Raw genomic sequence first — 15,265 nt, forward strand, 5'->3', positions numbered from 1 at the left:
TCATTGATGTAAACACAAAGCCCGCCGCGACGGGTCTTACCTCCCTCGACGCAAGCTCTGTCCGCTCGATAGCATGTTAGCTGGTCGAGCTGAATAGCGCAGTCCGGAACGCTGTTGTTGAGCCATGTTTCCGTGAACACAAAAACACAACAGTCTCTTACAGTCCTCTGAGTTGAGCGTAGTAGTCGGATGTAGTCCAGTTTATTGTCCAAAGAGCGTACGTTAGCCAGTACGATGGTGGGGATAGCTGGCTTGTGTGGGTTAGCCGCTAGCCTAGCCCGGATACCTCCGCGCTTACCCCTCTTCTGCTTCCTCTCACGCCGCTTGTGGCGCCTCCGCTGTGGGCGAGATGCAGTAGTGGGGGTCGGTGATGGTGTAGGCCTCCGGAGCAGACCGAGATCCCGCAGCTCTTCGGCGTGCGCGGAGTTTAATTTAAAAAAAGTGGTTCTGCCGACATCGAGCAGAAACTCACGACTGTATGTGCGCTTAGAGACAGGTAGACGCGATGAAGATGTATGAAAACACTGCGACTCAAGACAAAATACACGAAAACACCGTTCTGACGGGAGAGAGAGAAGCCGCAGCGTATGCACGCACTGCCATCTTAGATGAAACAAGAGGTTCTTATAATGAAACAAGAAGTTTTATTGAGCTACAATAAGGACAGATTAACTAAACTACTAAAAGCACACAAACACATTTTTACACACACACATATACAGTTCAGAAGATGAGAGATAACAGAGTTCTGAGGAAGTCCCAAAATTCTAGTACTTGTTACCAGTGTTGGGGAAAGTTACTTTTAAAAGTAATGCATTACAATATTGTGTTACTTCCTAAAAAAAGTTTACGTTACTTAGTTACTTTTTATTGAAAGTAATGCGTTGCGTTACTTTTTAAATCTGGGCTGGGCTTGCTTGTTTGCTTTTAATATAAAAAGTTCTATTTTTGGCAAATATAAAAGCCCTTTCACACCAAAAGCCTCAGGCTGAAGGAAATGCAAATTCACGTCTGTACAGTAGAACACAGAAGAAGAAAGTTCAAGATTCTTCAGCAATAAAAAAAAAGAAGAAGAAATATTAGTTTATCTTGTGTAATTTTTGCTTATTAGTATGGTTGAATTGGATCACTGAAGGTCAGCAGCAAATAAATGGGATTAAATACATAAAGGATATTTGTATTATTTAACATATTTAATTACGGTTTCAGCAGGTAGAAGATTTTGTTTGTTACTTGCGTTTGCGCTGGAAAGCGGGGTTTCTGGGCTTTTCTGCCTGAGGGAGTCCCGTTGCTGATTGGCTGGCAATCTTCCTTGATGACGTCTTTTGGGAAAAGCCCTCGTGGTGAGTGGGTGTTGCTTGGTTATGGAGGAGCCTCAAAGTTCGTCTGAGAGAGTCTGAGTTTGCAAGACTTTGTTCTGCAGAGTCACGAAGCTTCAACGAAGTGTTTGGAGTTCTGAATGACGCAATCGCTTGATGGTGCAGCGTGTGAGCGCAAGTTTGAGCGCGGTCAAGACAAAGGCGAAAGAGCACGGATCTGTTCGTGATATTTGGTTTTAAGCGAGCCGATTTGGTCCATCCCAGAAGCGATTGTTCCAATCAGATATTGTTGCAGGGCTTAGCCACGCCCTGCAAGGTTCCTCTTCGTGCATAAATTAACATGATGCTTCAATTTAACACGTGCGGAACATCCTTGCCAGATTTTGTTAATACTTCTATAAAGTTTCTTAATGGTAGTATTGTACATAATTCCCCCTTTTCATTCATATCACAGTCTTGCACATAAAATAAGCTTTCATTCAAGCTCAAATATCAGACATCTTGCATACACGTTAATAACCTTATCTACTAAAAAGGGTTATAAGACATTGATTAAACTCCATCGATTACATAAAACACATCGAGCATAGAAAGGCACAAAACACATTATTCGTGGATAAAGTTGCCCTTGTGGCAATACTTTAAATGATTGTCTTTTGAAATTGTCTGTGTAAGTTTCTGTGTGTGTTTGTTGGAAAGAAATAGTGAGTTGAAAATGTGGCGAAGAACAGGAAGCAGATGTTCAACGGGTCATGGGATGTCACGCTGTATAGATCCTGTGTGTGCGTGCAGACCGGGAGGGTGTGATTAAATTAGCCATTTCCTGTGCCTATGCCATGGTTCCATGCATAAGCGATCACAAGGTATCTCTCAACTATATGTTGTGAAAGAACTCTTTAGTCCTTGATACAAAAGATCTCTGTTGTCTCCTGATTGGATTAGTTTTTCATCACTCTTCCGATTCTACTGAGGAGATAACGACAAGGCCTTGACAGGAAATTTTACAATCTCTACACTGGCTACCTACTAAGTTCCTTTTCAGTTACAAAATACTACTACTTACTTATACGGCCGTAAATGGTTTAGCTCCTGCATGCATAACTAGTCTTCTATCATGCTACAATCCATCACGCTCCCTAAGGTCGCTAAACTCTGGACTCTTAGTTGTACCTAGGATAGCAGAGTCCACTAAAGGAGGTAGAGCTTTTTCACATTTGGCTCCCAAACTCTGGAATAGCCTTCCTGATAATGTTTGGGGTTCAGACACACTCTCTTTGTTTAAATCTAGATTAAAAACACATCTCTTTAGCCAAGCATTCACAAAGCATCTCATAATCTTGTACTTCAGTTATATCTGATCAAATGCACATTCTCTTCTTGGTTTGAACACATTATTATTTTTTGCTTAGTTGGAGCTGCAGCTATGCTAATTTTTCTCTATTTGCTTCTCTGTTTCTGCCACGGGATGGGCATCCCGAGGTAACTAGGAATTACACAAGCTTCAGTCTGGATCCAACCTTTATGAAGATCTAAGATGACCGAACACCTGAGAAGAGATGATGTCAACCCCTCAGAGGACTTCAGATGATGCCAACCTTGAACCAACATACAAAACTACCAAATGTTTCTATAAGTTTAATTGCAGCATATAATCATTGCTGTTAATTGTGTTCACAGTTTGTTTGAATACATGTCATTAACAAACTAGATGATTTTCTCTGCATATATATGCCATACTGTATGGACATGACCATGACATAATCACCACTGATAAGCTTCTCCTAAATGTAATGTAGAAATTAAAATGTTCTGTGAAGCTGCTTTGCAACGATTTGTATCGTGAAAAGTGCCATACAAATAAATGTGAATTGAATTGAACTCCACACATGTACAAGAAACAAAGCTGGTCACACAATTTTTTTTTTTACTTTCTGTACATCTTGATTGACAATCAGTGATAAGTATTCCATTTGCAAACAATACCTACCTTTTCCATTTTGTCTGGCTTGTCATTGTGTTTTTTGACTTGTTTTGTGTTTAGATTTGCCATTGTGTTTAAAATTCTTTGTTTTTGTATTTGGAATTTTGTTTTCAAGTTGTAATTTATTATTTTGCACTTCACATTCAGTATACTTTACAGTGTGTCATATGATCTTACCACAGTTTCTCCAGTTTACAGTGAGGATTCTGTAGTACATCAGAAAGCAGCTTCACTGAATCTCCTAGTTTATTCCATGACAGATGCAGTTCCCTCAGGTGTGAGGGGTTTGATCTCAGAGCTGAAGCCAGAGCAGCACAACCTTCATCTGTGACACCACAATTAAACAACCTGTAGAGAACAATGACACACTCTTCACTCTCCAGGTCAGATCAGTTTAGCTGTGAATCCATTATTAAAGAGAAAGTACAAACATAAAGCACAAATCAATGTTTGATGGATCATTGGACTGAGGTCTAAAATGTCACAGAACACAAAACATAATCACAAAACATCCAAAGTCTCATTCAAGCAGGATAAATAATATTTCTTATAAATATTTATCATATGCACTATACGTCTGTTTTATGCAAAATCTTACCTTAGTTTCTTCAGTTTACAGTAAGGATCCTTCAGTCCAGCAGACAGCAGTTTCATACTAGAATCTCCTAGTTTATTCCCAGTCAGATCCAGTTCTCTCAGGTGTGAGGGGTTTGATCTCAGAGCTGAAGCCAGAGCAGCACAACCTTCATCTGTGACGCCACAATCACTCAGCCTGTGGAAAGATGAAAATCATACATGTGAAACACTATCAAACAGCTATCAAAAAAGCAATAAAAAAACTTGCTGCAATGAACAACAGCTTGCAGTTCCAATATAATTAAATTAATTCATACAATGAGAAAAAAAACTGCACATGCATTTCTTAATTTCAAAGTTTCAAAATTTCATGGGCAATTTTATAAACACAAAAAAGTAAAGACTGGATTAAATCAACATTCATCTATTAACAGAGGAAAATTTTTATTGTATGCAATTTAAATTAAATTTAATTCTAACTTGTTTAATATGATTAAAACCAATCTGCATGCTGGCCTGTGAACTGGCAGAAGGTTCATGTGTTTTAATATAAGTTTGAGTCTAGCTTTTTGTCATTCCAGATGTCCTTCTGTAAAATGTAAAAAAAACTCAAAATATATAAATAACATGCAATTATAATTAATAAACTACCTGGAAGATTTCAATTGTTGTCTTCAAAAGTGTTTGTTCAAGTATGCTGCTGTTTTGCTCGATTAACTGATTCATCATATTTTAGGAGATTTGAGCTGCTTCTCCACTTGTTTGGTTGCTCTCGATTTCTGCTTGGGCTTTTATGCCAGGTAAGAGATATTTAAATTCCTACATGTTAATTTTAAAAAAAATTTATTTGAAAACCTGAATTATTTATATGTGACTTCTCTGACTTTGTTTGAATGCCTGAAGAAATCTTTTACAGTGTCACTGTATTGAAAATACATAAAAATGCCGACCACTAAAATAATAACTACAGCACTTAAAAGGGACCTATTATGCAAAAATCACTTTTATAAGCTGTTTGAACAGTTGAGTGGCCGCAGTGTGAGAAAACAATCAGCCTATAATGGTAAAAATCCACCATCTCTCAGAACAAGCAATTTCAGATTCTCCCTCTTTACACGTCACTAAGGGGAAAAAGTATCGCCCATTTGTGATGATCTCTGCCCTATTAGCATAAACACAGCCCTGAGTGAGAGGCAGCAATCTGCCATAATGCTCCGGTTACTAACGCAACCTCGGTTCCCTGAGATAAGGGAACGAGCGTTGCGTATAACGCATTAGGGAAAAACTCCTGTTTTACTCTGTACTGAAGCTTGATTTGTTCACGTTTGTGTAGCTGCACAAACCAGTTCATCAGATCATTCGACTGAAGCAACAGTCATCGATTTGCGTGCAGCTTATAGGGCCGCAAGTAACGCAATGCTCGTTCCCTTATCTCAGGGAACCGAGGTAACGTTAGTAACCGGAGCGTTCACTTTCTAACGGTCTCTCCCGTTGTGTGCAACACATGGAGGAACACATCAAATCACGCCATACTATGAGCAGATACAGAACAATCTGTCCTGCGACTCCAGTCTCGGAGCACTAGACAAGGACTCCCAAGAACATGAGCACACTGTGCTATAAGCTAGTAGCTGATAAGCACAAATATAACCAACTTCGCCCAAGGGGGAAGAATGGCAGTCTAAACAGAGAGAATCCGTGCCTGTAGTGCAGGTACATCCAAATGATAAAATCTGGCAAATGTGGATGGCGATGACCAGCCGGCAGCCGCACAAATCTCACCAATAGAAATCCCGCTGGACCATGCCCAGGAGGAGGCCATCCCCCTTGTGGAGTGGGCCCTCACACCTATAGGGCATTGTAAGCTTTCTGAGGCGTAAGCCATAGCTATCGCATCTACAATCCAGCGAGAGAGTAGCTGCTTTGTGGCCGGCAGTCCCTTCTGGCGGTCTGCAAAGCAAACAAAGAGCTGCTCTGACTGCCTAAACTAGAGCGCTCTAAATACACTCTCAGTGTCCTTACTGGACAGAGCAAGTTAGTGCCCTGCTCACCATCTGTAACGGGGAGCGCCAACAGGGTGATCAGCTGTGCTCTGAACGGAGTCGAGAGCACTTTCGGAACATAACCATGTCTTGGTTTGTGCTAACTGACAAGCGCTTGCAAGCCACTCACTTAACCGATGCTAAGGCTAGGAGGAGGGCCGTTTCAAGCGATAGGGACCGCAATTCAGCCAAACTGAGCGGCTCAAAGGGCGGCCCTCATAGGGTCCACAGGACTATAGATAAGTCCCAGGATGGCACAGTCTGAGGACGAGGAGGGTTCAGCCTCCGAGCACCTCTCAAGAACTTAACGACCAGGTCGTTCCTGCCGATCGATTGGCCAGCTTTGAGAGAATGGTTCGCTGCGATAGCTGCCACATACACTTTGAGCATGGAAGGGGCGCGCCCCTTATCCAACAGCTCCTGTAAAAAGGTTAGCACGTGGGACATGTTACATGATACTAGGTCCAGACTATGTGCAGAGCACCAGTTAAGGAAGACAGACCATTTTTGGCTGTAAAGGTGTCTTGTAGACGGCACTCTCACCTCTAAAATGGTATTGCTTACTCTCGCTGGGAGCTAATTAGGCTCCCGTCGAGGCACCATACATGAATGCTCCACAGCTCTGGCCGGGGATGCCAAATCATGCCTTTCGCCTGTGAGAGAAGATCCCTCCTCAGCAGAATGGGCCACGGGGCTGCTGCTGAAAGCTGCACTAGCTCTTGGAACAAGGCCTGGTTTCTCCAGAGCGGGGCCACTAGAAGGTGGGAGCACTTGGTCTCCCTGACCCACCTGACGACCTGAGGAATCAGGGCGATTGGGGGGGGGGCGTAAAGGCGAGCACTGGGCCAGTTGTGGGCCAGAGCATCTCGCTGTATCGAAAAGTATGTTGTGCAGTGAGAGTTGTCTTCTGAGGCAAAGAGGTCGACCTCTGCCTTCCCGAAGACAGCCCAGATTTTCAGAACCATTTGAGGATGTAGCACCCATTCGCCTGCGGCTACATTGCCTCTGGACAGCATGCCTGCACCAAAGTTCAACTTGCCCGGCACGTGAACCGCCCTTAACGAGAGGAATTCTTTCTGTGCCCATAGAAGGAGGTGTCGAGCCATCCTGTAAATGGAGTGCGATCTGAACCCGCCCTGGTGATTGATGAAAGTCACCACTGTCATGCTGTCCGACCGGACTAAGACATGGTGCCCCCTCAAGCCGGCAGGAAGGTTTTCAGGGCTAGGAAAACCGCCAACATTTCTAGGCAGTTGATATGTAGGCGTTGCTCTGGGGCTGACCAGGAGCTGAACGCCGGATTGCCCTCCAACAGGGCACCCTAACCCGAGTTGGAGGCGTCCGTTGTAACCACCTTCCTTCTGTAGGTCAGACCCAACTGCACGCCTGTTTGAAAGAGGTGGGGGGTTGTCCAGAGATCTATGCTCGCATTCGAACAGAGTCTAAAGTTACTCCCAGAAAGACAGCCTGCTCTCTGGGAAACAACTGACTCTTCTGCGGGTCGATCTTCAACCCGAGGTGCTCTAAGTGGCTGAGCAACAGCGTCCTGTGAGCGATCAGTTCCCATTCTGATCTGCCTAGAATCAGCCAATCGTCGAGGTAGTTCAATATGTGGATTACCATTAGTATCAGAGGTGAAAAAGCCGTGTCTATGCACTTCGTAAAAGTGCACGGGGCCAGAGACAGTCCAAACGGAAGGACTACATACTGATAGACCACGCCCTCGAATGCGAATCTCAAGAACGGTCTGTGATGGCGGGTTTTGTGGATGTGAAAGCACGCGTCTTTCAGATCCACTGTCAGAAACCAGTCCTCGGGGCAAATGTGTGCGTGGATCTGTTTGACAGTTAACATTTTGAATGGCCGGCGCATAAGCAAGTGGTTCAAATGCATGAGATCCAGAATGGGTCTGAGCCCGCCATCTCTTTTTGGGAGAAGGAAGTAGCGGCTGAAAAAGCCTGACTCGCTGTTCGCTGGCGGTACTATCTCCACCGCACGTTTTGCAAGCAGTGTCTGCTCTTCCTGTCGGAGAACGTGAGCTTTGTTGTCCGAGACAGAAGTTTGAATAATACCTCTGAAGTGAGGCAGCCTGCGAGCGAACTGAAGCGAGTTACCTCATTGAATTGTGTTTAGAACCAAACTCGACTCGTCCGGTATGGTGAGCTTTGTTGTCCGAGACAGAAGTTTGAATAATACCTCTGAAGTGAGGCAGCCTGCGAGCGAACTGAAGCGAGTTGCTTCATTGAATTGTGTTTAGAACCAAACTCGACTCGTCCGGTATGGCTGCCCAGGCCGATAGCCGGGATGCGAGAGGATCAATTTTTTCGAATAAAGGCTCGCTGCGGGAGGGCGGGGAGCCTGAATTAGTGAGCGAGAGAGTGTAAAGAGGAAAATTGCTCTTTTGAGTATGTGGGTCCGCTATCACAGCGGTAAAACATTCGGGTACGCGCTGCACCTGCAGGACGTGACCCTCGGAGGGCAAAACTCCATTGCTCAGAGGTGCTTGGAGGCATGGAGTGTGAAAGCAAGCTGCTTTCGGGGGAGTTCCGACGGAGGCGAGAACTGAACCCCTCCTCTTCTTCTCTGCTGGATCAGGATGACTTAGGAGTCTCAGGGTCCAGCACTACTCGAGGGCGGGGACCTTGACGCTTCGGGAAGGGAAAGCGTTTCACCGTCCGGGGGCGCTGCTGAAGCCTGGGCTAGGACTTCCGCTGCGGCTGTGACTGAGGCTGCGCTGGCTTAGCAGGCTGAGTGGTGGGGGTCTTCTGGTGACTAGCAGTCGCGGGGAGGAAGTGACGCAGCACTTGTGACGTCTTCTGAGCCTCAAAAAAACGCTCCGTGAACCCGTACACAACGGGACCGAACAAGCCCTTCAGCGAGATTGGCGAGTCGAGGAAGGCCATTTTCTCAGCGTCCCTGATCTCGGTCAAATTCAGCCAGAGGTGGCGCTCCAACACAACTAAACTGGCCATCGTCATTCTGATCACCTGCGCCGTTGATTTCGTTGCACGCAGAGCCAGGCCTGTTGCTGTGCGCAGCTCTTTAAAAGCCTCCTGGTGCTGTTGGCCTGACTCGTCCATGCTGCAGAGAAGTTTGGCCTAAAACACTTGGAGGACCGCCATTTTATGCAGTGCCGATTCGGCCTGACCGGCCGCTGCATAAGCTCTGTTGGCAATGGCCGAGGTGGTCCTGCAGGGCTTGGAGGGATGCGCTGCATGGGCCTTCAAACCAAGGGCAGATGGTGGGCATTAGTGGGCAGCGACCGCCTCTTCCAGAGGGGGAAGCCTGCTTTACCCTCTGTCGTCAGCGCCGTCAACGGAAGTGAGAGCCGATGCTGTAGAGGGGTTAACCCGGGCCGAATAGGGGGCGCGATACGTCTTAGTGAGCTCTTCGTGAACTGCAGGCAAGAACGGGGTGGGCCGCTGACGAGAGGACTGTTGATGGCTTCCCGGAAGAAACCACTCGTCCAATAGGCCATGGGCGGTCTCTTCTGAGGCTGACCATTCAAGACCTAAGTCCTCTACAGTCTTAGACAGTACGCGGATGAGTTCAGCGTCCGGCTTCGGCCTCACGGGTTGAGCAGAGGGAGGGGCTTCGGGCTCACGGAGTCGTCGGCGGTGATGTCATCGACAGTGACGTCCTCCCCCGAAGCGCTGAAAGAGACCAGGCCGCTCGCAACAGAAGAGGGGCACTGGTCCTCCCGTGTGAAGCATACCGGGCGAGATGAGAGGACACGGGAGGGCTGGGTACGAGCCGACATGGCACCGCTCGAACCCAGAGAGAAAGACCCGCTGCTTCGCTGTTTCTTTCTCTTAGGTGAGAAAGGAAATGGGAGAGTTGAGCGGGGAAGACCGACTTTGTGGAAAAAAGCAATCCGCGAGCGGAGACAGGAAAGGCTGAGACTCTCGAAATAAGAGCATGAACCTTCAGTGAATGCAGCCTCTGCGTGGGCACTGCCTAAACAGGCGACATCAGTGCCCATCAGTCTTGTGCAAGGGGTGCTTGCACGAGCCACACTTGCAACAACGCACGCTGCTCTTTTAGGAAATTTGCTCTTGCTCTTAAGCGCCGGATGGCCACAGGGAAAAAATCTCTGCCAGGGCTCTTCGACGGTGGTGAGCAGGTAGAGCTTCTTCCCTCAGCTTCTACTTCTTTGGCTTCCTTGCAGAGTCAGCAAAGAGATGATCCTCATCACTGAAGGAGAATGGTCTGATAAATGGCGCTCCGAGCCGACTTATATAGTGGTCTAATGGTGGTCATGGTATAAAGCGCCATGGTTTGTGCAGCTACACAAACGTGAACAAATCAGGCTTCAGTACAGAGTAAAACAGGAGTTTTTCCCCGGGAGAGACCGTTAGAAAGGGAACTAGAGATATACAATGTCAGCGCCAAAGATGCAATACAAGTGTTGTGTTTTCTGTTGCACCAACGAACACAGAAGTCTCCATATACTCCCTCCATCTGAGCTGCTGAGGACAATGTGGTTAAGTTTCCTTATCGAAGAAAATGTACCAGAAAAAAATTGTAAAGTCCCTTTATGTTTATGAATCAATAGCAACGCTTCATGCGCAAACGTCAGCTCCACATATGCACTCTGGGGACATCAGAGACTTATTTTACTAAGATTTATTTTATCTAAGATTACTAAGATACAGGGCTCTTTTTTTTCTTAATGTTTTAACAGTGAAGTGATTGTTCTCATTGATACTTACTGGACTGATCTGGATTCTTTAATCACAGGCAGCAACTTCTGAAGAACTTTCATATGTTCAGGTTTATTCTTTTCTTTAACAAATTTATCAAGACGAAACTCATTCAGTTCCTCCTCTGATGTCAACAACACAAAAACTACAGCTGCCCACTGAGATGAAGAGAGTTTGGCTTCACTTAAATTTCCAGATTTCAGATACTGTTGTATTTCCTCCACTAGTGAATGATCACCCAGTTCATTCAGACAGTGGAACAGATTGATGGATTTCTCTGGAGAGTCAATGGTCCTGATCTTCCACTTGATGTACTCAACTGTTATCTCATTGCTGTCAGAGATGCTTCTTTTCAGCGTCATTATTCGTTGTAGGAGAATCTGATGAGACTCCACTGACAAACCCAGAAGGAACCGCAGGAAAAGATCCAGATGTCCATTTTTACTCTGTAAAGCCTCATCCACAGCTTTCTGATGCAGCTCAAATAATGAAAAATGTTCTGATGAGCTGAGTAGAAACTGTTCCATCTCTTTAGACCGCAAACTCTGTTTGGTGATTTGGTCAAACACATTTCTGTTGTGGTTTGTCCAGGAGAGGTGCACATATAGAGCTGCTAGATGTTCCTGAATGCTCAGATGAACATGCCCACTGATGTCTCTTTGTTTACATCCCGTAGTGTCTCATTTCTTTGAAAATATAAGGGAAGACGACATTCGTCCAAACCATCAAAGATGAACAACACTTCATATTCATCACTGGATATTTCCATTTCTTTAGTTTCAGGGAAAAAGACATGAAGAAGATCTGAAAGACTGAGTGTTTTGTCCTTCATCAGATTGATTTCTCTGAAAGGAAGTGGAAATATGAGCTGGACGTCCTGATTCTCTTTCCCTTCAGCCCAGTCCAGGATGAACTTCTGCACAGAGACTGTTTTTCCAATGCCAGCGACTCCTTTTGACAGCACAGTTCTGATGGGTTTGTCTTGTCCAGGTAAAGCTCTAAAGATGTCATTGCATTTGATGGCTGTGTCCTCTGTTGCTGCTCTCCTGGATTGTGTCTCAATCTGTCTCACCTCATGCTCATTACTGATCTCTCCACTCTCACTCTCTGTGATGTAGAGCTCTGTGTAGATCTCATTCAGGAGTGTTGGGTTTCCCTGCGTCGCTGTTCCCTCATACAGACACTCAAACTTCTTCATCAGATTTGATCTAAAAATGTTGAGGACTTCATGCCTGGAAAATTAAAATACCACATTATTGCATGATTTACAGAGGTAAATGTACGGAGCAAAATGTCTTTTTTTTCTGTGTTAGGAGACACTGAACATATCATAGGGTTCATGAAATGTCAGTTATTAATGATGTAAATGAGTAATATGTGATAATGCACTGCATTAAAAAATCCCACAGTTTACCTTACACCAGGATACGTGCTGTCTTGTGGTTGATTCATAGACTGGTCATATTTCTTACAGATGGGTTTTGTTACTGATCTGTGTTGCAGGATTGACCTTGAATCAAGAATCAAACACTCTGACATTGGTGACATTTTTCTCATTACCTTAATAACAGTTGTGACATTATTAAAAATGCACCTGCTCAAGGTCAAACTGTAAAATAAAAAAACACCTTTTAAATAAAGGTAAATAAATAAATAAATACATCTACTCTGTGCTCTATATCTGCTCATTGTCATTAGATTACTACAGTTCCTACCTAGATGTCTGCTTATACACATTTATTATAGTGTTGTTGTATATTTATGACAGTTTAATTTAAAATATATTACTATAATCATATCTTTTACTAAAAAAATTTTAAACTTGAGGTTAAACCTTAAGTCATCACTCTTGAAATCAATTAGATGAAGCAAAGAAGCATCACTCCTCATAGACACACAGCTGGGCTCTGGTTCTGATTTCTTTTGGTGAACTGAACTATAACAGAGAGTGTGTGAGAAAATGTTAAAATATCAGATGCAATAAAATAATCACATGATAAAACAAAGAAACAAATATTTCAATTCTGTCTGTTAATGAAATGTTGTACCTGATATTTTGGGAATGATCTATAGACTCATCACTCTTCATAAACACACAGCTGGGCTCTGGTTCTGATCTCTTATGATGAACTGAACTATAACAAATAACCCTTGAATTACTGTATTAATATTAACTTTTGACTTAAAAAAATTATGATCTTTTCATCTTTACTAGACCATAAACTAAAGTTCTTTCATAGACTCTCCGCCATAACTACGGATGCCATGATAACATGAATATGTAATATAAAATAAAAACACAATACAAATATATATTGGAGATGGGGGGGGCTAAATTAGTGCAATGACCATATCTCAAAACTCAAAACATGTCATTTTGTCACCATGTCATGGTTTGTGGGTGGTTTGAGGAGGGTTATATAAAATCCAAACTCAAAATATGTCATTTCCATACCTAATATACATATTTTACAGTCACTGTTATCAAAATTGATCATAAACAAAGCTAAAAGGCTTGTAGTGGCAATCCTTCACAAAACTTTACATCTACCACAGATTATAATGGGGTATAATGCAAAATGTTTCAATGTTACAAGCATTTCAGTCAAATGTAATTTATGCAATATTTCAAACCTTTAACCCATGGGGGAAATCAACCCATGGCAACAGTAGCCCAATTCCATGGAAAAAAAAACTGGACTTGGCAACCCTGCATCCAACACCAGCTGCAGGAGTCAGATTGAACTGATCATGGGTCGAGAGTAAGGAGAGATGACTGAGAGACCATGCTGAAGGATTTGCTGCTCAGCAGATTGACAGATATCTGATCTTACAAGATGTGCTCCCTTTACACAGAGTGCGCATGATCGCCAAATCCAAAGTGAAAGTGAACAGCGAGCGCTCATTCATAAGAGATTTATAATACTCTGCATATTGATATGATGCGCGAAAATTATATGCAATAGAATGTTTGCGTGAGCAGGCAGTAATGGTCAGAAATTCAGCGGGAGCGGGATTAAGAAAACAGTTACGCGCAGAACTTTAATACAAAAATGCACACAATGAATGGCGACTGAAGAAAGCAAAAGCTGAATCCTGGCCGGACGCATTTTTTTAGGTCCAAAAAGTGGACATATGTCCACAGGATGCCGAGGACACACCTCTACTCTTTTTTTTTAAAGACATCCTGGGATTTTTAATGACCACAGAGAGTCAAGACCTCGGTTAAAAAGTCTCATCCAAAGGACAGTGCTTTTTGACAGTATAGTGTCCCTATCACTATACTGAGGCATTAGGACCCACACAGACCACAGGGTGAGCACCCCCTGCTGGCCTCACTAACACCTCTTCCAGCAGCAACCTAGTTTTCCCCAGGAGGTCTCCCATCCAGGTACAGACCAGATTCAACCCTGCTTAGCTTCAGTGGGCAACCAGTCTTGGGCTGCAGGGCGATATGGCTGCTGGCAAAATCATGGGAACACACACGTTGAGGGTTGCAGGCAGTAATGGTCAGAAATTCAGCGGGAGCGAGATTAAGAAAACAGTTCCGTGCAGGGCTCTAATACAAAAACGCACACAATGAATGGTGACTGTAGACAGCAAAAGCCGAATCCCGAACACATTGGGCGATTTAGAAATCCCGGCGGGACAACATTTTTTAGGTACAAAAAGAGGACATGTCCGGGAAAAGGACATATGGACATATGGTCTTAAAGGGTTAGTTCACCCAAAAATGAAAATTCTGTCATTAATTACTCACGTCATGTCGTTACAAACCCATAAATTAAGATATTTTTGATGCATTCTGAGAGCTCTCTGACCCTCCCATAGACAGCATATGCTGCTCTGTTTTCATTCAAATCAAAGCGTAAATAAATGTAGAAAACGTGTGGTGCGGCTGACACAGAATAGCATACGCTGTTTGCGTTCAGTGGATACTCTCCAAAATGACACTACGATGATGCAGAGGAGACGAATTGTTGAATAAAGTCGTTATTTTTGTTTTCTTTGCGTACAAAAAGTATTCTAGTAGCTTCCATAGTTCCGAAGATAAACGAAGGTCTTACGGGTTTGGAACGACATGAGGGTGAGTAATTAATGACAGAATTTTAATTTTTGGAAGAACTAACCCTTTAACATATGTATATGTATCTATGAAATAAGCTACTTAACAAAAATACATATGCAAACTTATGTATAAAAATTTACAAAATAGGGCTGGACTATGTGGCCAAAATTTATATCACAATATATTTCTTAATTTCTGTCGATACGATATAATTAAGTTGGCTTGTGAAAGCCAACTTACTGAAATGCTATATAAACTTCTTATTAAGTTGGCTTGAGAAAGCCAACTTACTGAAATGCTATTTAAACATTATTATTCTTCTGATCCTAAATTATCAACTCTATCTCCTCCTAGAGCTTTAACTCTACAGACTCCAAACTCAGCCCAGCTCTTCAGACTGATCTGACCGGGTGTGCTATATCTTTTCTAACTGATCGGACTTATGGTTTTCTTAAAAATTAATATTAAAAATCATAAAAATCCCATAGACTTACATTGAAAAGTCTCTGCTCACCTGAACATTCCGACAAACTCCAACTGTCAAAATTCAAATCTAAACACACTGAAGCCCATTA

General features: G+C 43.5%; 1 protein-coding gene across 1 annotated transcript in view; it reads right to left on the reverse strand.

Moving 5' to 3' along the window:
• The window catches only part of LOC107745008 (NACHT, LRR and PYD domains-containing protein 3-like), a 35,174-nt gene that overhangs the window by 14,715 nt on the left and 5,194 nt on the right, over window positions 1-15,265 (reverse strand). Inside the window, exons 2-5 of the mRNA XM_016558847.1 lie at window positions 12,670-12,756; window positions 12,444-12,557; window positions 11,289-11,853; window positions 10,631-11,091 (exon numbers count right to left, since the gene is read on the reverse strand). Of these exons, the coding sequence (XP_016414333.1) occupies window positions 10,631-11,091; window positions 11,289-11,853; window positions 12,444-12,557; window positions 12,670-12,756 (1,227 nt within the window). The remainder of the gene's footprint in view (window positions 1-10,630; window positions 11,092-11,288; window positions 11,854-12,443; window positions 12,558-12,669; window positions 12,757-15,265) is intronic.

Source organism: Sinocyclocheilus rhinocerous, unplaced genomic scaffold, assembly GCF_001515625.1.
Source record: "Sinocyclocheilus rhinocerous isolate Xijiao unplaced genomic scaffold, SAMN03320098_v1.1 scaffold881, whole genome shotgun sequence".
Taxonomy (NCBI): Eukaryota; Metazoa; Chordata; class Actinopteri; order Cypriniformes; family Cyprinidae; genus Sinocyclocheilus; species Sinocyclocheilus rhinocerous.